The following is a 24,326-nucleotide window of genomic DNA, read 5'->3' on the forward strand; positions in this document are numbered from 1 at the left end:
GTGGTGGCAGGCACCTGTAATCCCAGCTACTTGGGAGGCTGAGGCAGGAGAATCATTTGAACCCAGGAGGCAGAGGTTCCAGTGAGCCAAGATTGCACCATTGCACTCAAGCCTGGGTGACAGAGCGAGACCCTGTCTCAAAAAAAATTGAAATTAAAGTTTTTTTTAAAAGACACGTAATTGTAATCAAATTGTATGGAGCATTAGAAACTGGAGAGAGTTATAGGAAAAGGAATAGGGGCTTGGAACACACCTCATGGAAAGCCAGGAACAAGTGCCAGCTATGGGTATGGAGAAATGAGGGCAAGAGGGAGAACACATCAAGGTTCTTCTAGTGACTTCCCAGCTTGGTCACCTCTGCTGCCCTCATCATGTCAGCTGTCCTTGGAGCTGCAGTCATGCGGTCTGTTTTGTACACTGGCGTGGGGCCCTCTCCTTTGGCAGAGACATGTCATGTTGGTTCCTCTAATTTCCACGTGGACTTTACTCCATTTTCCCAGGCATCAGCTCACCCACCTGCTGCTTTCTCCCTCAGAGCACTCTGCACTGAGGCTGGTGCTTCTTTATGAACTAACCCAGCTCCCTAGAGCGGTGACAAGTGCTGCCACCAGGAGTGCCCCAAGGGCCATGGGCAGACCTGGGCAAATTCCCTAAACATGTCAGAGAGACGACTGCTCGGGAAATGTGCCGGCCCAGCCTCCAGCCTGTAAATCCCCCACAGCAAGAGGGTAAGCCAGGGGCTGCACTAAAGTCTGTTAAGAGGAGGGAAGAGAAAGGTTTGCCCCTGTATTTAAGTCTGCAGCTTTAAGACAAGAGCGCTTAGCAAAAGTAGGGATTGGGCCCTGAAAGGTTTCCTGCCGAGCTTATACTTCTATTTGCAAGGTGTTTAATGGTTTGGTCTGAAAACACTCTGGAGGAAAACACTGTCCTCCTCAAGGCTTATCCAGCCCCTCACACAGCTCTGGGCCAGCCAAGAGGGTCCAGCCCAGTCTGTGACAGGAGATAAGTGCCCCAGCCAAAGCCCTGCATCCTGACGATGACTGTGCAAAAGGGAATGGCTGGCTTCAAACACACTCTCGCCGTTTATCTCCAAGACAGAAATGTGCACACGCTTATTCTCGTCCCCTCAGCTTTTAGCCTCTGAGAAAGTATCCATTCCTAACTTTAGAACTGGACAGGACCTCTGAAGCTATCCCACACACCTCTGCATCCTCTGGTCCCAAGGATGGGCCCGGCTTCCTACTCTAAGTAGTGGGATGCTGCATAACCCAAAAGATCTATGTGGGTTCCAAACAGCTTACGTTGAAATTTCAAACAAAAGTTTATATACAGGTTCATTTTTATGGAAAACTCTCAGGATATTCACAGAGGGTCCATGGGACCAACCCTGCTCTCAACACTTCGCAATGCAAGGCTCCGCACCAAGTACCACCTACCCAGCCAGACCCTGGACAGCGCTCCCCACCACAGGTCCTGTTAACTGGGAGAACCATTCAGCAAATCACTCTTCACACTCCATAAACCTACACTGCTGTTATTCCCACCCACACATTCCGTCGACCCCTAGTGGATGAGCTGTGCTCCTCCACAGGCTGAGTGTAGGGGCTATGTTGCAGAAACTGAAGAGACATCCCTGCCCTCCTGGGAGACACAATTCAACGATCATATGAATGAGTGACATGCTGTCACCGAGGCCACTGGGCTCCACAGGGAGACACAAGTGCTAGGTCTGGCACAAGTGTTGGGGTGGCCTCCTGAGAGAGTCACATTCCCAGACTATATTCACAGATGTTAGGTCCCGCAGGACAGGGCCAACAGGCTATTCAGCCACACCATAACCCAAGCTTTAATTAAAATAGCAACTGGGGACTGCGCACGGTGGCTCACGCCTATAGTCCTAGCAGTTTGGGAGGCCGAGGTTGGCGGATCACAAGGTCAGGAGTTCAAGACCAGGCTGGCCAACATGCAGAAACCCCATCTCTACTAAAAATACAAAAATTAGCCGGGCATAGTGGCAGGCGCCTGTAATCCCAGCTGCTCAGGAGGCTGAGGCTGGAGAATCGCTTGAGCCTGGGAGACAGAGGCTGCAGTGAACCAAGATCATGCCATTGCACTCCAGCCTGGGTGACAAAGCAAGATTCCGTCTCAAATAAATAAATAAATATAGCAACTGGGGGCCAGGCATGGTGGCTCATGCCTATAAACTCAGCACTTTGGGAGGCTAAGGCGGGTAGATTGCTTGAGTCCTGGAATTCAAGATCAGCCAGGGCAACATGGCAAAATCCCATTTCCACAAAAAAATACAAAAACTAATCAAGAGTGGTGGTACGCGCCTATAGTCCCAGCTACTCGGGAGGCTGAGATGGGAGGATCACCTGAGCCTGGGAGGCAGATGTTGCAGTGAGCCAAGATTGCGTTCCAACCTGCTGGCAACAGAGTGAGACCCTGTCTTAAATAAAAAGAAAAAAAGAAGGAACCAGGAACAATTTCTTTGAAAAATCCCACCCCAATTTCCAACCTCATTAAGTCTCACAGCTTCTGGTCTTTCAGTTCTGTTCTGAAATTTTCCCAGATGTGGCAGTAAGTCACCATCAGGAGAAAGGGGGCTCTGTGTCCTATGTCACCTGATCAGTAATGGAAACTCAATTTCCTCTTCTTAGTGCAGAAGAGTGAGCAGCAGCAGACCAGACCCTCAAGGCCAACCATGGACCTGATGGGATGAGGACAGAGGAGAGGCCACAGCCCAGAGGGGCTCCTGGATGGCTGCAGAGCCATGCCAGTGCCAGACAAGGATGGGGTACAGGGAGAATACTACTGCCTGGACCCCTGCCAGAGAAACATAGCTCCCAGCATCCCTGGGATGAACAGCAGCTTAGGAGCCTTTTTCACCAAAACTCAGATTCCTGTCCTCCTTTAATATCCACTAGGTGGCGCTGGGTTGCCTCAAGTTCTGAGCTACTCTGCAGCCCACAGATCACACAACAGGCAGTCCAAGGTTTTGTCTCCTTTCAACTTTCCAGCACAATTCAAACCTAAGAAATCATAGTCCATTCTTCCTTTAGAAATACAGTCAATGGGTTGGGCACAGTGGCTCACACCTGTAATCTCAACACTTTGGGAGGCCCAGGCGGGCAGATCTACAAGGTCAGGAGTTTGAGACCAGCCTGGCCAATATGGTGAAACCCCGTGTCTACTAAAAATACAAAAATTAGCCAGGCGCGGTGGCGGGCGCCTGTAATTCCAGCTACAACATGGTGAAACCCCGTGTCTACTAAAAATACAAAAATTAGCCAGGCGTGGTGGTGTGCACCTGTAGTCCCAGCTACTCGGGAAGCTGAGGCAGAAGAATGCACTCCAGCCTGGGCGACAGAGGGATATTCCATCTCAAAAAAAAAAGAAATATAGTCAATGGTTTGGCTTTTGTTTATACACATTTTTAAGAGACAGGGTCTCACCATGTTGCTGGGGCTGGAGTACAGTGGCTATTCATTCAGACACCAGCATAGAGCACTACAAGCTCGAAATCCTGGGCTCAAGTGATGGCCTCGACTGTAAGATGGGACTACAGGAACACACCACCACACCAGCTAGGTTTTTATTTTAATTCCAAGTTAGCCTGATTTTTGCTTGTAATCTAATCCTAGTTGAGGCATACACTCAGAATAAGGGAACAATTTCCAAGAAAGAGATTGGATACCAGGCAATTCAAGACCAGAGGGTAGTAATTCTCTCAACACAGAGAAAACATTAGTGTGATAACAATGAATAAAAGACACGGTCAGACTACATGACCACAAAGGTCCCATTCTCCAACACAGAAGGGGCCAGAAAACAAACCAATCACCTGGCAAGGGCTGATGTTCTCTCACACCTGGGGAGGCTCAGTCCCCAGGGTCACCAAGAGACAAACAAATGCTAGTTGTAACTTATATCACAAAAGGCAAATCACTCTCTTATATTTAAGGACTTATATTTCCCAATAGAAGAATGAACAAGGGATCTGAGCAGCGAGTTCACAGATAAGGCAGGCGGTTCAGACATGTGAAGACATGCATCAATGCACTACAGTAGAGCTACACAGAGACACTATTCCCCACCTATTATACTGGTTAAGATCCACAATTTCACGAGACTCGATGTTGGCAAAGCTTGCGGGAAGAGGCATCTCATGTGTTGCTGGTGGGAGTGTAGACAGAGGTACAAACCCCTGAGAAGGAAACCCAACATTACAAATGCCATTTTCCCCATTCATAGTGCCTTTAGGAATTTACCTTATAGATATAGAGGCGCACATACAAAATAACACAGGTAAATGGTTAGCACTGGAAGGCTGGAATAAACTCAATGATGGGGGCAGTTGCAGCTCACTAGGCAACCAAAAAAAGAATTAAAAAGTATTTTTAAAATTTTATTTTTTATTTTACTTAAAAAAATTTTTTTATTATTATTATTATATTTGAGATGAAGTCTAGCTCTGTCACCCAGGTTGGAGTGCAGTGGCTCAATCTCAGTTCACTGCAACCTCCGCCTCCCGGATTCAAGCAATTCTTTTGCCTCAACCTCCTGAGGAGCTGGGACTACAGGCATGCACCACCACGCCTGGCTAATGTTTTGTACTTTTAATAGAGATGGGGTTTCACCATGTTGGCCAGGCTGGTCTTGAACTCCTGACCTCATGATCCGCCCGCCTTGGCCTCCCAAAGCGCTGGGATGACAGGCGTGAGCCGCCGTGCCTGGGCTTTGTTTTTTATTTTTGATATACGGTCTTGCTCTGTTGCCAGGGCCAGAGTACATGGTACAACCACGGCTCACCGTTATCTTGATTTCCCAGGCTTAAGTGACCCTCCCACCTCAGCTTCCTGAGTAGCTGAAACGACACTCGTGCCACCACACTCAGATATTTTTTTAAAATTTTTTGTAGAAATGGAATCTCACACTGTTGCTCAGGCTGATCTTGAACTTCTGACCTCAAGCAGTCCGCCCACCTCAGCCTCCCAAAGTGCTGGGATTACAGGCGTGAGTCATCGCGCCGGCCTGCTTGTCCACATTTAATAAAGGCGATGTTCAGCCAATATAATCAGAACAATTGTGAGGTTTATATGGTATCCTCAAGGCTTGCTGCCCTCACACAATCAGTGTCACAAATCCCAACTCTCTCAGAGCGAGGAAGAGACAGCTGGCTCCAGCTCCACCCACCGAGCCTCAATTTCCTCATGAGTGACTGGAGTCAGTGACACCCACCTAGTGAAGGCGGGCCCAGAACTTGGTGTTGCATCATTCTCAGTAAAATGTCATTTTGCAGTTGTGTGATTTCAAAACACTTTCAGACTCTCATGTATAACTTCAGACTCGTTTTCTGTTTTAAGAGGAGTCTGGAGGTGGTGGTTCCAGCAGACAGAGTGTGTGCTACTCGGCAAAGGGGCTGGCATTTAAAAAACGGCCACCGGCCAGGCATGATGGCGCACACCTGTAATCCCAGCACTTTGGGAGGCTGAGGCAGGCGGATCACACCTGAGGTCGGGAGTTCAAGACCAGCCTGACCAATATGCAGAAACCCTGTCTCTACTAAAAATACAAAATTAGCTGGGTGTGGTGGCACATGCCTGTAATCCCAGCTACTGGAGAGGCTGAGGCAGGAGAATCTCTTGAACCCGGGAGGCAGAGATTGCTGTGAGCTGAGATCACACCATTGCACTCTAGCCTGGGCAACAAGAGCAAAACTCCATCTCGAAAAAAATAAACAGAAATAGAAGGAAAAAATAAATTAAAAAACGGCCACCAAGGTCACTTCTTTCAAGAGCAGCCACATGACTATCCCTTCCCAGTCCTCTCTGGCCCTAACCTCAGGGAACTCTGATGCTCATACCCCAGGAGAATAGTGGTCAGTACCAGAGAGCCCTACCTGTTGACACTGTTCCTCAGGCGCCAGCAGCCTGGCCCCGAAGAAGGATGTTAATAAGCACACCCACCTGTCTTACCTGTCGTAAGCTTCCTTGAGGTCCCTGGCCAGCTTGCACTTGGGCAGGATGTGATGGAATGGGGACTGAGGACCTTCATTTCCTACAAGAATCACAACACAAGATTTACAGCTCCCAAAGCAAGGAAACTTTTTGTTTTTGTTTTTGAGACAGAGTTTCACTCTTTTTTGCCCAGTCTGGAGTACAATGGCACAATCCCGGCTCACTGCAACCTCTGCCTCCCGGGTTCAAGCAATTCTTCTGCCTCAGCCTCCCAAGTAGCTGGGACTACAGGCGCCTGCCACCACACCCAGCTAATTTTCTATTTTTTACTAGAGATGGGGTTTCACTATGTTGTCCAGGCTGGTCTCGAACTCCTGACCTCAGGTGATCCGCCCACCTCGGCCTCCTAAGATGCTAGGATTACAGGCATGAGCCACCACGCCCGGCCTTTTTTTTGAGACAGGGTCTCACTCTGTCACCTGAGCTGGTGTGCAATGGTGTGATCATAGCTAACTTCTGTCTCAACTTTCCAGGCTCAAGCGATACTCCCACCTAGTTGGGACCACACACATGCACCACTAGACCTGCTAATTTTTTTTTTTTTTCTTTTTTTTTGAGATGGAGTTTCACTCTTGTTGCCCGGGATAGATTGCAATGGTGTGATCTCAGCTCACTGCAACCTCTGCCTCCTGGGTTCAAGCAATTCTCCTGCCTCAGCCTCCCAAGTAGCTGGGATTACAGGTGCCCACCACCATGCCTGGTTAATTTTTTTGTATTTTTAGTAGAGACAGGTATTCACCATGGCCAGGCTGGTCTCGAACTCCTGTCCTCAAGTGATCCACCCACCTGGGCCTCCCAAACTGCTGGGATTATAAGCATGAGCCACCACACCTGCCCTAGACCTGCTGATTTTTAAATTTTTTGTAGAGATGGAGTCTCACTATGTGGCCCAGGCTGGTCTCAAACTCCTGGGCTCAAGTGATCCTCCCATCTCGTCCTCCCAAAGTGCTGGGATTACAGATGTGAGCTACCACGTCTAGCCAAAAAGTCTTTTATTCATCCTTTTTCATAAATTTCTAACAAAATATATGCAGACTTAAAATTTTTCTTACTTCCTGTGATAAAGTCACAGACTCTAAAAAGACAATGTTTAAAAAAACAAAACTTTTGGATCGTTATTATGATAATTATAATTAGTACACAATTGGCCAAAACAGAAACATATTATAAATTTTGACAGATAATTGTCAAACATAAAAAGTTTTTCTTTTGTTTTTTTTGTTTTTTGAGACAGGGTCTCACTCTGTCACCCTTGCTAGAATGCAGTGGTGCAATCTCAGCTCACTGCAACCTCCGCCTCCCAGGGCTCAGGTGATTCTCCCACCTCAGCATACCGAGTAGCTAGAACTATGGGCACACATGACTGTGCCCGGCTAATTTTTGGTAGAGGCAGGATTTCACCATGTTCCCCACACTGATCCTGAATTCCTGAGCTCAAGCAATGTACCCGCCTCAGCCTCCCTAAGTGCTGGGATTACAGGCATGAGCCACCACACCCAGCCACAAGTAAATTTTTACTGAAAATGCACCTGAGTCAGAGAGGCTGTTCTTTTATTATTTATTCATGTCAATAGCTACTTTTACTTATTGCTACAACAACTAGGTCTGACTTTAGTTTTGTCCTAATTCTCTCTTTTTTATAGATGTGCTTGGCAAAGAAAATGGAGATGGAGAGTTTGTTACAGACGTCCCTCTGTTTTGAAATCTTTACAGTAGGCCAAAAACCACTCAATGTTCTATCTGCAAACATTATTTTTAATAATTGGTTAGTTGATAGCCCAGTTAGGTCCTCCTTCAATCTGGCTGAAAGCAAAGAACTGGAAACTGTCCACCTCACCAGCTGGGTATTTCCAACGCCCTCTCCTGCCCCGGGGAGTAAATACTTTCTTCAACATGTCCCACAGGGCCAGGGCTAGGCAGAGCTGCCTAACCTATGTGAACAGTGATCATGCAGCAGTGTGTGGAAAGAAAGAACATTTCTGGTTGGGAAATCTACTTCAGTACATCCATCCAGGAAAGTTCATCTACAAATGCGCCCCTTGGGAGTCTTCCTGTGCCCCTACAGGCACAACTGGTCCAGTGTGAAGATCATGTAACTTCTCTTAGCCTTAGTTTCCACATCTGCAAAATGGGGATGATCATGGACCCTGCCTTGCAAAGCTATTGTGAGGACTTCATTTTCAATGCCCAGCTCACCAAAAGCTGATGCTTGCAAGCTTCTGACTGCTCTGCTGGTGTTGGGGTGGGTGAGGCCCCACCAACATGTGCACCATTAACACTGAATGACAGCCCCTCCACAGAGGTCTGCACTGCAGAGAGGCCACCAGCCAGCCCAGACACACGCCCATCACGCCCTGCTGCACTCACCATCAGCCATGGCGGACACCTCATCCTGGAGCGCCAGGATCAGCTTGGCCTCCCGGGTGAGGTACTGGCAGCGGCGCTCCTCGTGCTGCAGCACAGTGGCAATGCGACGGGACAGGTTATGCAGACAGTTTATTACTGACGGGTCTGCGTTGGCCTGCGGGAGAGAGACCATGCACAGACTCAAACGTATGCACAGGGACACAGCTGGACAGTTTAAATGGAGCTAATACGTGTACACAGCAAAATCTCAAACCATGAAAGAAAGTGTCTCTACTCCTTTCCCCCAGGCTCCTTTGCAGAGGCCATTGCTGCTCATTTCCTGAGTCCCCTCCAGGGCCCATCCACAGAAATGCTGGCTGTCAGCTCCCATGCTCTATTCCTGGGAGTGGCTGCCTGAATAGTAGCAGAGATGGCTCTGGAAATGTTGCTCTTAAGAACGAACAATGGTGCCTCCCTCACAAAGGACTGAATGGAAGAAATTAGTGAGCCATGTCACAAACTAGGAATAGAGCCTGCCCTGAGCAAAGACCCTGGTAGTGTCTGTGGTCACCACTGTACTGCTGACTACTGGTAGGCAGAACTAGTCTACAACATGTAAGAATTCAGTCACAACAGGCCACATTACTACAGGGACGCACGGTACAAAAACAGAGGTGCCTGGCCAATTGTTCACTGAATACTTTTGGTCCTCAAGGATGCGAAGCTCTTCCCAGCAGAAGTGACACTGGTTAACAAGAAAACCAGCAGGCTCCAGGCCCACATCTCTGCCCCAGCACTCCTTCTGCAACCATGTTGACTGGGTCAAAGGACAGTGCAGGAGGCTCTCAGGAACAAGAGGGGCCCCCGCCCCTCTGGAACCTATCAGGCACCACAGTCAGCCAGGCAAGCACATCTGCCCAAGCCAAGGGCGGAGGCATGCAGCTGTGGGGATCTGTGAAAACATCTGAGGGAGCAGATAACTGGGCCAACCATGACTCAGTGCTTCTGGAGGCCAACAGGACTGCTGAATCATCCTGTGGGGGTGAAGATGGGACAAGGGAAAGGGGTGAATGGTACTGCTGATTACAACCTCTGGTGCTGCCTCCCCCTCCTGTTTATCTGAGAGGGAAGGCCATGCCCAAAGTGTTCACAGCCAGGCTTCAGGGGCAAAGCCTGACCCAGACAGTAAATACTTTCTTCACGTGGAGCTGAAGAAATTCTCTATACTCTCATCAGATCCCATGTTCACAAACAGAACTCACACCTGGGTGGACTTACAACAAGCCAGCATCCCTTGCCAGAGAAAAGACCGACTGGTGCTCCCATGCCATGCCCACCACTGGGCAGCAAGCCTACTCCTCCATGTCAAGGGCATCCCCTCAACAGTGTCCCTGCAACCAAAGGGCTGACATATGGGGTATATACAATTGCCTCAAAACAAAACACCCATTTAGAAGAAGAATCTGTGTACAAATACTTCTATGAGCAAAGCAAGGAGGAGGAGAATGATCCTGGATATGTGATTATTCAGCTGAGGCACAACACCGTCCATGAGTTGGATGTCCAGGGCCCATATGCTTGACCTTTCCAGACATACAAGGGGATGCAGTCCCCAGTGACGCCCAATGACCTGCACTCCGTGCAAACCCAGCACGTCCGTTTGCAAAGGTCTGACACTGAGTGAGGGACATGCTGAGAAAGGTAACACCTAGGGTGTGCCAGCACTAATAGGAACTCTTAGAGACATCGTATTTTCACTATACACAACGTAAAGAGGCATGAAGTTTAAGGCGTCATCCATGAGACCTTCTCACCCCCAAAACTTGTACCCAAAGAGAACCAAGCCTTCAGAGTTAACTTCTAGTTTACAGGAAACACAGGGACAGAGAGCAAGTCTGACTGCACAATGAGATGAATCCAAATGTGGAACATTTGATGGAACAAAGGAAGGGGAGACCTCTGGATTGGCAGAGACATAAAGACACCATGTGCACTAGCTGCACCGGGTTTGCATCCTGGTTCAGACAGTCCAGCTGCGAAAATGCTTTAGCAATCAGGAAAAGCTTCAGCAGAGCAGGTACTAGGTGATGCCAACTTAATACAGTAAATTTTTTCAGATGTACAAAGGGTATCATGGCCAAAAATTAAGTGCCCATATTTTACACAGATACCTTCGGAAGTATGTAGGGATGAACAGACATAAGGTCTGGTACTTGCCTTGAAATAGAGAGAGGGAAGGAAATATATGGAACCAGGGTATAAAGGCACCTGAGACAGGCATATAAGGTTTATCAGTCTGCTTTCTCTAGTTAAGGGTTTAAAATTTTTCAAAGTAAAAAAAAAAAAAAAGGATACATATATATTTTTTAAGATAGGGTCTCACTCTGTTGCCCAAGCTGGGGTGCAGTGGCATGATCACTGCTCACTGCCACTTTGACCTTCCAGGCTCAGGTGATCCTCCCACTTCAGCCTCAAAAATAGCTGGGACTACAGGCGCGCATCAACATGCCTGGCTAATTTTTGTATTTTTTGTAGAGACGGGATTTTGCTATGTTGCCCAGGCTGGTCTCAAACTCCTGGGCTCAAGTGATCCACCTACCTTGGCCTCCCGAAGTGCTAGGATTACAGGAGTGAGCCACCGTGCCTGGCCAAAAGTGTATATTTTAAAAAGAAAGACTTGTCCACCCAAAAAATACAAACTCTTACATTATCCAAATTTCTCCCACTTGTCAATATCACCGCCAGCTGAAGCCCTAGACTATCTTGTTTCCTGTTGCTTTTTTTTTTTTTTTTTGAGATGGAGTTTCGCTCTTGTCACCCAGACTGGAGTGCAATGGCGCGATCTTGGCTCACTGCAACCTCTGCCTCCCGGGTTCAGGCGATTCTACTGCCTCAGCCACCCGAGTAGCTGGGATTACAGGCATCCACCACCACACCTGGCTAATTTCATATTTTTTAGTAAAGACGGGGTATCTCCATGCCGGTCAGGCTGGTCTCAAACTTCTGACCTCAGGTGATCCACCCACTTCGGCCTCCCAAAGTGCTGGGATTACAGGCGTAAGCCATTGTGCTCAGCTCCCGTTGCTTTTACCTGTCCATAATCAATACATACTTCTCCAGGTTCTGGTCTGATCTCCATTTCTCATCCTCAATGGCAAGAGAATGGGCCAGTGTATAATAATTACCACATTGTTTAATCATTCCCCAAGTACTAGACACCACGATTATCTCCAGTTTAATTACTGTTATAAAAATCTTTATTCTTGCTGAGAACAAGCCAGGGGGAAATCTTTATGCAGTTGTAAAAGTTGCTTGTTTTCTTGATAATACTCCTAACAGTGGGATTGCTAGATCTAAGGGCATCATATGCTCTGCTGTCACTGTTCCCCAGAGCTGAGGGCCTGCCTGCAGCATGCTGGGTGGGGCTGTGGCTGCTTCTCATCGACTGTCCCACAGGGGTTATCGGTGTTGACAGGTGGACATTTGTCATGGATTTTGTTTATTCATTTGCTTGTTTTTTGACTTACTTCATTTTTCTTTGTGACTCTTTATATTATGTAATTATGTAAGAAATACAAAGATACTATAAAAATGCAAATACTACAAAAGTGTATCAAGTAGAAAGTGAAGAACTTCTCCCAGAACCCTATACCCCAGAAGCAATTAACAAATCATTTTGTTTTAATTTGTAGCTCCTTATTTACCAACAAGGCAGGCCTGTCTTAAAAATTAAGCTCCAGCTGGGCGTGGTGGCTCACACCTGGAATCTCAGCACTTTGGGTGGCCAAGGAGGGAAGATCATTTGAGCCCAGGAGTTCAAGATCAGCCTGGGCAATAAGGTGAAAACTCATCTCTACAAAAAATACAAAAATTAGCAGGGGCCGCGCGCAGTGGGTCACGCCGGTAATCCCAACAGTCTGGGAGGCCAAAGTGGGAGGATCACCTGAGGTCAGGAGTTCAAGACCAGCCTGGCCAACATGGCGAGACCCCGTCTCTACTAAAAATACAAAAATTAGCTGGGCATGGTGGCGTATGTCTGTAATCCCAGCTACTCAGGAGGCTGAGGCATCAGAGTCATTTGAGCCTGGGAGGCGGGGGTTGCACTGAGCCAAGATTGTGCTACCACACTCCAGCCTGGGTGACACAGTGAGATTCTGTCTCAAAAGAAAAAAAAAAAAAGAGAATAACTGCTAATGGGTACGGGGTTTCCTTCTGGGGTGGTTAAAGTGTTCTAGATCTAAATAGTGGTGATGGTTATACAACATGAATGTACCAGATGCCACTGAAGCATAGCCTTCAAAATGACAAATAGTGTTATGTGTATTTTACCAAAACAAAAAGTGGTAAACAATGAAGTGCAGTCTGCCTGCACCCCAAGAGGGGCCAGCACCATGCCCACTGCAGTCCAAGCTCCGAGTCAATGACACGCTCGTAGGAAGAAAGAGCTGCTTCTCCCCAGCCCCACTCCCTGATCTTAACCATTTATATAAACACTCACCCTCAGTGCAAACACCACATTAAAAAGAATCATAGTAGGTGCTTCCCTCTTCGGGGAAGGATCTGTTTTGGAGACCTGTAAAAGATGCATAATTCTAATTAATTGAGACGACTTTCTAAGGAAAGAAGCTGTTTAGAGCTATTCTACTTCAGGCATAGGAAAAGTCCCCAGAATATGGCACCAAGGTCTTGGAAAAGCAATGAATGCCTTTGTTCTAGAGGCGTGCCTACTGCATGGACAGTCACAACTATGACAAGAGTGAGAAGGTCAGTGCTCTGACCCCTCCACCCCTACAACCGCTAACAGAAGTGAGCTGACAATGCCCACAGGGGACGGGGATGGGATGGAGAGGGGCATAAATGGGTGGATGACCCAGACCACACCCCCACTGCTGTCCCGTGTCCACCTGCGTCCACCCAGGCTGTATCTGCTAAGTATGACGCATACTGAGAACAATTTAGGGACAAGACAATGTTCAGGGACAGCCAAGCCCTGAGCAGGGCCCAGGTGAGGCAGGCCAGCAAGTCCTAATCTCTGTACTCCCGGTTCTGGCATCTAGCCAGCTTCACAAGGACCAGGGCACTCAAGTGAAGCATTCCAAGGGGCACAAGGGAACTCTTCAAAGCCAACTACAAGTTCTGCCACAAGGGGGAGCTGGGGCCCCAGGCGGCCCTTGCACTCATCCCCTACCCCTGACTGCAACTCCTGCCTACAGGGTGTGACCGCAGGCAGGCTGCCAACTCTCCCCTCCATTGCCTCCAGGTAGGGGACTGTGCCCCAGCTGTGGGGGCTGTGATGAGAAGGGAGGGTGAGGTCCAGGGGGCCAGGCACATCAATGGCCTCAGAAACTCCTTCCATGGAGGTTCACGAATAATACCACAGAACCTCACACAATTGCTGGATCTGCATAAATGTAGCTAAATCCTATGTCATGTGTTCTACCCTTCAGAATCGGAGTAATGCCATCACTGATCCTGCCTATATGCAGAGAGCTGACTGGCAGGCTCTGGTGTGCAAGTTCCCTTCATCCTGCAAGCAAGATGAATTCCTCAGTGCTATGACACTGATTCATCAGAGAACACATAGAGAGGGTTTAGCAGAAAAATAAGTGCCAAATAATACTAATATTAGCTACTAGAGTGTCTTGTAATAAATAAGAGGAAATGCTTGCACCACATTGTAGAAAATTCAAGGGTCTGACAGATGCTAGTTAACTCATCTTGGCCTCCCCTGGAAACAGACATTCTATATATAAAGGGCAGGACCACAGTCAGTAGAGACCTAGAATGCAGACTGCAAAAGCTAGGGGCAGGGACTGAAGCACCTGTCTTCAGGGGCAAGAACACCTGTCTCTTTTTCCACTGGACTCTCAGGGTTTATGAAGATGCACAATTCATAGCAAGTGTCTAATCAGGTCTCCTGCCCAACAGTTACTTTCACCAGAGCTGGTGTCAGCCTCAGTTCTGAGCCCCCCAGAGCCAGAATGGACCAGGCCTGCCAGCCCAGGGAGAGCCACATCTACCTAGAGGATCTTTGCGTGCCCAGGGAGAACCCAACCTGCCCAAGGAGAGTCCTATCTGCCCGGGGAGAGCCACACCTGCCCAGGGAGAGCCATACCTGCCCCAGAGCATGCTGCAGCAGTGTTGGGTGCCCAACAAACCGCACATTATCAATCTTCAGTTCAAATTTTTGGCCACACATTTCAGACTTGGTTGCCAAAATTGTTGCCAGAATAACATCTGAAAACCTTAAAATTTAAAAAAGGTAGAATAAAAATAAGTTAACAATGTACCACAGCACCATGCCCTGCTGGCCCCAGAGCAGAAGGGTCTCAGTAAACTGCACCTTCATGGAGTTGCTCTGCCGCGACTGCTGATGAAAGCTACTAACAGTTGCCCTTCTGTAGCAATCCCAGAGGTTACGGATGTAAGATCACCAGAATTACAAGATAAAAGGCATGAGAAGCACAGACTGAAGGCACATGCTGTCATTTTTTGGCATGCTCTATTAAATTGAGGAGAGAAGCAGTTGCAGTTTGCTTTCAAAGGGAGGATCAGCTGGAGCCGCACTGCCCTGAGGAGCTGCTCTTTAAGGTTCACAGGCAGAGGGGGCCTCTCCCAATTATACTCAGGTTTGCTGGGCTGCACCTTCAACTCCCAGGACCCTGGCCCTTCACCCACAGAACCGCATGGAGGGCAAGGGGACGGTGCACAGGGAGGCGTGCAGAGCGCTGACTTCCTTCCTTATAGCGTGGCTGCCCAGCCATTCTCTTATCCCCAACACTTAAACTTCCCAGTTTTTATCATGGAAGAAACTTTGTGTAAGATGTGCAAGCCCACCGTGATCACAGCTATTTCCAAATGGCAGAAATACAGGGTTGTACAGGACTGGGTGCCATGGAAAAGTGGGAACAGCTGTGGTGTGGGAGGGAGGGCATCCCTTTTCAAGATCATCTGTGCCCTTATGTCTCCTTACTGGCAATGCTGATGTCTCCTGCCTGGGGGGATCCGGATAAGGGAGCATCACCGGCAGGAGTGCTGTGGGTGGCGCTGACTCTTATCTTAGAACCCAGGGCTCTGAAAGCTCTAGAAACACAAATGTACTACCTCTGATCTGGACCCAGAAGGGAGAGAAGTCCCATGCATATCTCTCCACCCAGGAAAAATATTTCTAATATCTAGGTCAGGAGGATACACTATCTTGGGGAAGGCAGCTCTAGCCTCCCCGGGGCCATATTCTGCCCCTGGACAGGGAGACCCCCTAAGGTCCTAGAAGAGACCATTGAGGACAGACATTTTAGTGTGATCCCTAGTCATGCTTCTTCCCCGGAGGCCCTCTTGGCGAAGGGGTGGGAGAGACTAACATAACTCCTCCATATTGTGATAAAAAAGGAAGGTCTGCTTTGAACTGCACTGTAGCTCAGCTCTGTAATAGCAAATGGCAAGTAGCTACAGGATTCTTTGCACGTCTACCATGGGCTGTGGGGCTCATGCTGTTTTCCAGCCTTCCTCCTGCACTGGCACGACCCTCTAACCATCTGAAGTCACCCCAAACAAGCCCACAAACAAACCACATACGAGGGTTTGGTCAAACCTATTTGTGCCGTTTGGAAACAGCCTCTCAACTCACTCAAGTTGCAGTTGGACCTTCTGAAATCAATCTCGTTAGAGATATCCTGGGAAATGCAGGACCCACAGCCAAGTCCTCAGCAACCCACTGCAGGTCTCTCCTGCAGAGATGGAGGATGCAAGTGCCTTACACCACAGGCATAACATGCTTTCTTCAAAAACCCTAAATGGCTCACTCTGTCCTATAACTCCCATGTGTGGGACATGGTAATGTTGAAGGAGGGGTTGAGGTATTAAACCACCACCAAACACCTCAGCTCTAGCAACTGACCCAGGGCCAACACCTCACCTCCTATCTAAACAGTGCCCCTCCACTCTGCCACCAAGTGACTCAGGGGACACAGAGATAACAGAAAAATAACCACCACCACTTCAGAAAGGTCCCTTGCTCTGACAGCCCAAAATCTCCACTAAAAACTGCTGCTCTGTCATAAAGAGTCACAGCCATGTCTCAGCCTCAGTCCTCAAGCACCAGTCCAGGGACCAAATTTAGTTTGGCTGTAAGATGGTTCCTGGGATTTTCAGAGGCAAGCAGTGGTAGCCCAATTCACATTTATAAATACCTAAACTTCAAGGCGCCCTCACAACAGCCAAATAAAAGGCTCTTTCCCTGCTAGAGGCCAGGGTCTGCAGAGACAGCCAACTGGAAATCTGTGAGCTGAAGTAAAAAGTCACATTGGGCTGGGCACGGTAGTTCACGCCTGTAATCCCAGCACTTTGGGAGGCTGACGCAGGTGTATCACCTGAAGTCAGGAGTTCGAGACCAGCCTGACCAACATGGTGAAACCCCGTCTCTACTAAAAATACAAAAATTAGCCGGGTGCAGTGGTACACGCCTGTAGTCCCAGCTAGTTGGGAGGCTGAGGCAGGAGAATCGCTTGAACCTGGACAGCGGAGTTTGAAGTGAGCAGAGATGGTGCCACTGCACTCCAGCCTGGGTGACAGAGCAAAACTTGTCTCAAAAACAAAAAAAAATCACACTGACTTAGTGGCTGTTCACGGAGCCCTCTGAGGCAGCCAGCAGGGTGGTAGTTAGCCACTCTGTTTATCTGAGCAAATCTGGCCGACAGAGAAATCTATTCCTCACACCTTAATATTACACACATATAATGACAGAACACTTTTTTTTTTTTTTTTTTGAGACAAAGTCTTGCTCTTGTCCCCCAGGCTGGAGTGCAATGGTATAATCTCAGCTCACTGCAACCTCCGCCTCCCGGGTTCAAGCGATTCTCCTGCCTCAGCCTCCTGAGTAGCTGGGATTACAGGCACGCCCGGCTAATTTTTGTATTTTTAGTAGAGACGGGGTTTCACCATGTTGGTCAGGCTGGTCTCGAACTCCTGACCTCAGGTGATCTGCCTGTCTTGGCCTCCCAAAGTGCTGGGATTACAGGCGTGAGCCACCGCGCCCAGCCCTATGACAAAACACTTGAGTGGCTTTTTTTTTTTTTTCCCTGGAGACGGAGTCTTGCTCTGTCACCCAGGCTGGAGTGTAGTGGCGCAATCTCGGCTCACTGAAGCCTCCGCCTCCTGGGTTCAAGCGATCCTCCTGCCTCAGCCTCCCAAATAGCTGGGATTACAGGCACGCGCCACCACGCCCAGCTAATTTTTCGTATTTTTTAGTAGAGACGGGATTTCACCACATTGGCCAGGCTGGTCTTGACCTCCTGACCTCGTGATCTGCCCGCCTCGGCCTCCCAAAGTGCTGGGATTACAGGCGTGAGCCACTGCGCCCATCTGGCTTTATACTTTATATAGTGGGTCTGGTAAAGTAATATGCATAAAGACAGAGTTATATTCATATTAGGGGTGGGGCAAAACTTACGAACAGCAAACCGAACCATAAACAAAGTGTCTTTTTGTTTTATTGGCTTCCAACATTTATAAAAATCCTTTTCCCTCATTTTGATGGTGAAAGGCCTAATAAACGTACTGCAACACAATAAAACATCTGTTACAAAAACTGAAGATTCCTGGAATAACTTGGATATTCAAGAGAAACACGTTTAGGAAGATGAACCAACCCAGCCAGAAAACAGGCCAGACCTTCTATCACTGCCAAGCTATTCTGGAGCAGGGCTTGCTCTCTAGCTTGGGCAAAAAAAGGGATGGAAGGACATCCTGGAAAGGAGCTCAACTCTGCTCCCCCTACCCACCTTGCTAGAAGCTCACAGATGCTGTGTGTACCTCCAAGGCCCAGAGGACAGGCACTGTCAAGAGGAATGGAAGAGTCGCACTTCATCCACGCCCTCCGGACAAGCAACATATCAATTCTATGAGAACATTTCTGCCTCTATTAAGCACACTCAATAGCATCTAGGCCTGAGCATCACACTTACTACCTAACCCTTGGGAGAGGCCCCCACAAAACCCCTCAGAAATATAAAAACAAGGAGCAACAGTCACAGGTCTCTCTAGGGTGGCAGCTGCTTGCCCACCACCCTCACAGGACTACTTGTGCCTACCTGGAGGAAGAGGAGGTTTGTGTGACATGCCTGGTCCCAGAAGTCTCCCTGGGGCCGGCCAGCCATGCCTTGGCCTCTCAGGTAATGTGAAATAGCTAAATGACTGGGTGGAGAAAAAGCGGGGGTGGTGGAAAGTCTGGGCATTCGTGGGGGAACTGGGGCAGGGAGGTCCACGCCTGTGTGCCTCATCAGTCACTCTCAACATTGAGGGAAACCAGGAATTAAGCACAATTAAAGAAGAGAAGGCAGCGGAATCAAGACAGAAAGACGGTGGAGAGGTCTCGGTCTTACCCTGCAACCAATTGCTCATCGGTTGGAGGACATGGCTCGCTGAAATGGGAACAGGACCATCAAGACCAAACAAAAACATATCGCTTTTTTAAAAACCATGAAAACTTACAAGCCTATTTTATAAAAAAGTGTACTAAAGTCTAGCAGAAGTGCCACTATTAAGCATTACCATTGAGCATCATGACTAAGCAATTTACCAGACAAGAAACAGGGTCACACACACCCCAGGCTGAGAAACAGGATCACACACTCCCCACGCTGAGAAACAGGGTCACACACTCCCCACGCTGAGAAACAGGGTCACACACTCCCCACGCTGAGAAACAGGGTCACACACTTACCATGGGGTTTTCTCACTAAAGGTCAAACTCTCACACAGAAGTACGGGCTGGGCAGGAATGAAAGTCGTTTTTCAGAAGTAAGCACAAGGCTGGAAAAGCTGGGTCAGACCCAGCGCCATATGTATTAGCTGGATGCCTGTGCACAAGTATCTCATCTTCTCTCTTTTTTTTTTCCTTTTTTCTTTTTTGTCTTCAAAAGAGATGGGGCCGGGCGCGGTGGCTCACGCCTGTAATTCCAGCACTTTGGGAGGCCGAGGCGGGCGGATCACGAGGTCAGGAGATCCAGACCATCCTGGCTAACACGGTAAAACCCTGTCTCTACTAAAAATACAAAAAATTAGCCAGGCGTGGTGGCGGGCGCCTGTAGTCCCAGCTACTTGGGAGGCTGAGGCAGGAGAATGGCATGAACCTGGGAGGCGAAGCTTGCAGTGAGCCGAGATGGCACCACTATACTCCAGCCTGGGTGACAGAGCGAGACTCCTTCTCAAAAAAAAAAAAAAAAAAAGAGAGACGGGGTCTCGCAATGTTACTCAGGCTGGTCTCATACTCCTGCCTCGGCCTCCCAAAGTGCTGGGATTACAGGCATGAGCCACTGCACCCAGCCTAAAACTAATCTTTTCAGTAAAAGTTTTCTCACCTGCATGGCGAGAAATCTCCTACAGAAGATCACATAAGACTCCCAGAGGCAAAAGCCTTCTGAAAAGTATAGCATGTCATATGGATTTCACCAGCACCAATTCTTGAGATACTGACTGCCAGCATACCTGACTTCCCTAAGCCTCTGCCTGGAACAATAAGGTAGTCATGGTAGATCCATATATATTTGTCAGAAAACATCTGGGCTTCTGCACTATCTAGTTGAGATTTTTAGAAACAGTTTAGGAGTTGACTTTCTGGCCAGGCGCGGTGCCTCATGCCTGTAATCCTAGCACTTTGGGAGGCCGTGGTGGGTGGATCGCTTGAAGTCAGGAGTTTGAGACCAGCCTGGCCAACATGGCGAAACCCTGTCTCTACTTAAAAAGAAAAAATTAGCTGGGTGTGGTGGTGGATGCCTGTAATCCCAGCTACTCAGGAGGCTGAGGCAGGAGAATCGCTTGAACCCCAGAGGTGAGGTTGCAGTGAGCCGAGATCGCACCACTGCACTCCAGCCTTGGGCGACAGAGTGAAACTCTGTCTCAAAAAAACAAAACAAAACAAAAAACTTTATTTTCCTCTGCAGAGATTTGTGTTCTGGGACATACGGCTTTCCGTGTATTCTGGAAAGAGAAAGGAGACCTGAATCTAGGAGTGGAAACAGTGTGGGAGCTCTGCCAAAGATCCACAGAAGGGATCTCTTTCCTCAGCAGCTGCCAAGCTCCTCACGCTGTATAGTATGGAAGCATTCAGATGTTTCATGGACTTTCCCAAGATCACCCAAGAAGTCAGAATCCTCCAAGCTGGAGCCTGACTATAAGCTCTATCTCCTACAACTACACAAGTCACAACGCAGCCCCTTTGCTCCAGAGGAAAAGGAGTAAGCACAGAGGGCTTCTGAGTCTGGCAATGCTCCGTTTCCTGACAGGAGCATTTTACAGACTTGCGTCTGCCCCTCTGAGGGAGGCAGAGCCGTCAGCTAACACTCAGAGACAAGGATGCTCTTACGACATCCTGATCCGGGAGGAAGAGGTGAAGGCAACTCACCACCCTCAGGCATCTTACAGAAAACAGTGAAACTAAGGCTCATTCTAAGGAATGTGCCCAAGATCACACACTGTAGGCTGCAAAGCGAGAGTCAAACTTTGAACCCTGAACCTGCACTTGTCCCTGTACACTGCCCTGCAGCATAGATGCAATGGCTGGGCAGGGGGAAATACCCAAGCCTGGGGATAAAAATGCCTACCTGCTTTCTTGTGTGTCAACCTCAGCTACAGAAAGGAGAGGGCATCTTTCTAACACATCAGTGTAGGGTTCTAAAAACACAAGCTAATAGAGGCAAAGCTATCAAGAGAGGCCTGGCAGAGCCTCATGTTTGCCTGGTGGGAGGACCTGTATGTTGTGAGCTAGAGTGCCTGCCTGGCCAAGGACCCCATCTGGCCTAGGCCCAAGTGCACCCACAAGTTGGGTCCACTGCTACAAAAGTGGCCAAGCCTGAGGACAGTAGCAGTGCCACCTGATTTCACATTCCCAAGATGTCACCTGAGAATTAAAGGGTAGAGATGGTAGCTGGGTGAGGGGGCTTATGCCTGTAATCCCAGCACATTGGGAGGCCAAGGTGGGAGGATCACTTAAGCTCAGGAGTTCAATCACCTGAGGTCAGGGTTCTCTTAAAAAAAAAAGAAAAAATTAGGCTGGGTGTAGTGGCTCATGCCTGTAATCCCAGCACTTTGGGAGGCTGAGGCAGGTGGATCACCTGAGGTCAGGAGTTCAAGACCAGCCTGACCAACTGAAGAAACTCCATCTCTACTAAAAATACAAAATTAGCCAGGCGTGGTGGTGCATACCTGTAATCTCATCTACTTGGGAGGCTGAGGCAGGAGAATCACTTGAACCTGGGAGGCAGAGGTTGCGGTGAGCCAAGATTGCGCCATTACACCCCAGCCTGGGCAACAAGAGCAAAACTCCGTCTCAAAATAATGATAATAATAGTAGGATTTCAGAGCATTTTGAAAATGAAAGAAATCAGTTCTCTAAACCTGTAGCTCCCCATTCTCTGAAGTAGTGGCCTAAGCACTGCTCGCAGTTTCAAAGAAGGGAGCAGGAAGATGGTGTCCACACAGAGAGGGACATGCCCACACCAGCCTTTCTGAAGAACACCAGCCTATCTCTCAGACCTGGCTTGATGGCTTCTGCCCTTGCCAGTGTGGGGACACATGGTACATTTAAGCATGGGCACCATGGCCCCTAATACCCAGGGAACACTACATCTTTTCTGACCTTGGTTTCAACTCTTAGAGACACTGAACAATATCCATTTTCTTTTCTCATAATTGAATTATAGAAGAGTTACAAAAAATAAGTAACAGTTAATCTATATACCCTGAATTATATCTCAAATTGTTTTTGAGAGGGGGGTCTCACTCTGTCACCCAAGTTGGAGTGAAGCAACGTGATCTTGGCTTACTGCAATCTCTGCCTCCCAGACTCAAGCAATCCTCCCACCTCAGCCTCCTGAGCAGCTGAGACCACAGGCGTGTGCCACCATGCCAGGCTAATTTTTTGTATTTTCGGTAGAGACAGGACTTCGTCGTATTGCCCATGCTGGTCTCGAACTCCTGAGCTTAAGCCATCTGCCCACCTCAGTCTCCCAAAGTGCTGGGATTACAGGCATAGGCCACTGTGCCCAGCCCTGAACCATATCTTGATGACCAGCCCCCTCTCTAAGCCAGCACTGTCCAATTTTTTTTTTTTTTTTTTTTTTTCTTTGAGACAGGGTCTCACTCTGTCACTCAAGGCTCAGGCTGGAGTACAGCGGCATGATCTCGGCTCACTGCAACCTCCACGTGCTGGGCTCAAACTACCCTCTCCCTCAGCCTCCTCAGTGGATGGGATCACAGGCGCAGGTCACCAACCCAGCTAAGTTTTGTATTTTTTGTAGAGATGGGGTTTCGCCATGTTGCCCAGACTGTTCTCAAACATCTGGCCTCAAGTGATCCCCCCACCTTGGACACCCAAAGTGGTGGGATTACAGGCATGAGCTACGGCTCCTGGCCCCAGTAGAACTTTCTACTGTGATGGGACTGTTCCAAATCAGAACTATTTAATATGGTAGACACTATTTCCATGTAGACACTAAAAACCTGAAATGTGACCAGTGCAACTGAGCAAGTGAATTTTTTATTTTATTTCAGTTATTTCTTTTTCTTCTTCTTCTTTTTTTTTTTTTTTTTTTTTGAGACAGACTGTCGCTCTGTTGCCCAAACTGGAGAGCAGTGGTGCAATCTCAGCTCACTGCAACCTCTGCCTCCCAAGTTCAAGTGATTCTCCTGCCGCAGCCTCCAGAGTAGCTAGGATTACAGACATGTGTCCCCATGCCTAATTTTTGTATTTTTAGTAGAGGCAGGGTTTTGCCATGTTGGCCAGGCTGGTCTCCTGACTTCAGGTGATCCACCTGCCTCGGCCTCCCAAAGTGCTTGGATTACAGGCATGAGCCTCACATCTGGCCTATTTCAGTTAATTTCAATTTAAATGGCCACATTCGCCAGTGTTTGTAATAGTGAGCAGCACGGCTGTGTCCTCACTTCTCTAAGGCAGGCCACGACCCCTCACAAGTTACTGTGTAGCCTGTTAATACTGTTTCAGTGTGGCAAACTGAAGCCCTGGTTTCAGAAAGAAAAGTACTTTGGGGAACAACAATCAAAGACACACAGAGTGGATTTGATGCACTTTTACTGCCTTGCTTCAGGAACATGCTCTGAGCTATGACAAGGCAGAGCAGGGGCTTGTGGGCCTACATGACAAAATAAAACAGGAGGGGAACTGAGTCCCTAAGGGAATTAACCCTGTATCTGGAAAACATGAGTGGCAGGCAGTGAGACTTACAGATATATGATGTGCTAAAATTACTGAATGAAGCAATTTTTCAATAAAAGATTCTAGAGAGAGGCACACCCCTCCCACAGTTTTACCTCTTCATTAAGTTAAGTATTAAATTAATTCCCTAGAAAATATCCTCATGGTCATGTCACTGTAAGTCTGAAAATTAACTGCAGGAATTAGGTACTGTCAGCCTTCCTTCTGAGTCTTCAGCAGCCTGGGCCTCACATCCACTGCAGCTTGGAGTAAGGATAATGTGGGGGCTGGCCAGCAGCCAGCCCTGCTCTAAGCTGATCTGTGGCACAGCTGGAAGGAGAACAAGAAATACCTATGCACTGTGCAAGGGCAAAAGCATTCTACATGCCTGTGACAAACCAGAGTTTGTTCCACTACCACATTTAAAGGACAAGACAACCACAGGCCTCTACATCAAAATGACAGTCCAATGGGGTGTCCAGCAAGCTCCATCCCCCTTCCAAAGCCCACTCCACTCAGAGAAAGTCATCGGTCATGCCAGAGGCCCCAACATCCTCCCAAAAGAGGATAAAAATCACACTCTTAGAACCACAAATTCTGGCCAGGCATGGTGGCTTATGTACGTAATTCCAAAAATTTGGGAGGCCAAGGAAGGAAAATCACTTGAGGCCAGGAGCTCAGGACCAGCCTGGGCAACAAAGCAAGACCCCATCTCTACCATCAATCAATAAAAATTTTTTTTTTTTTTTTTT

The 24,326-nt window shown here is 48.3% G+C and overlaps 1 protein-coding gene across 3 annotated transcripts in view; it reads right to left on the reverse strand.

Annotated features, from left to right (window-relative positions):
• NPRL3 (nitrogen permease regulator-like 3 (S. cerevisiae)) overlaps positions 1–24,326 on the reverse strand; it is a 46,136-nt gene that overhangs the window by 20,258 nt on the left and 1,552 nt on the right. Inside the window, exons 2-6 of one of the 3 annotated variants that reach the window (XM_011966864.1) lie at positions 18,746–18,784; positions 14,482–14,611; positions 12,865–12,939; positions 8,388–8,541; positions 5,979–6,060 (exon numbers count right to left, since the gene is read on the reverse strand). In XM_011966864.1, coding sequence (XP_011822254.1) covers positions 5,979–6,060; positions 8,388–8,541; positions 12,865–12,939; positions 14,482–14,565 — 395 coding nt within the window. In that variant the 5' untranslated portion in view covers positions 14,566–14,611; positions 18,746–18,784. The remainder of the gene's footprint in view (positions 1–5,978; positions 6,061–8,387; positions 8,542–12,864; positions 12,940–14,481; positions 14,612–18,745; positions 18,785–24,326) is intronic. The other 2 variants (XM_011966862.1, XM_011966863.1) reach the window with 2 other exon arrangements.

Source organism: Mandrillus leucophaeus, unplaced genomic scaffold (assembly GCF_000951045.1).
Source record: "Mandrillus leucophaeus isolate KB7577 unplaced genomic scaffold, Mleu.le_1.0 Scaffold78, whole genome shotgun sequence".
NCBI lineage: Eukaryota > Metazoa > Chordata > Mammalia > Primates > Cercopithecidae > Mandrillus > Mandrillus leucophaeus.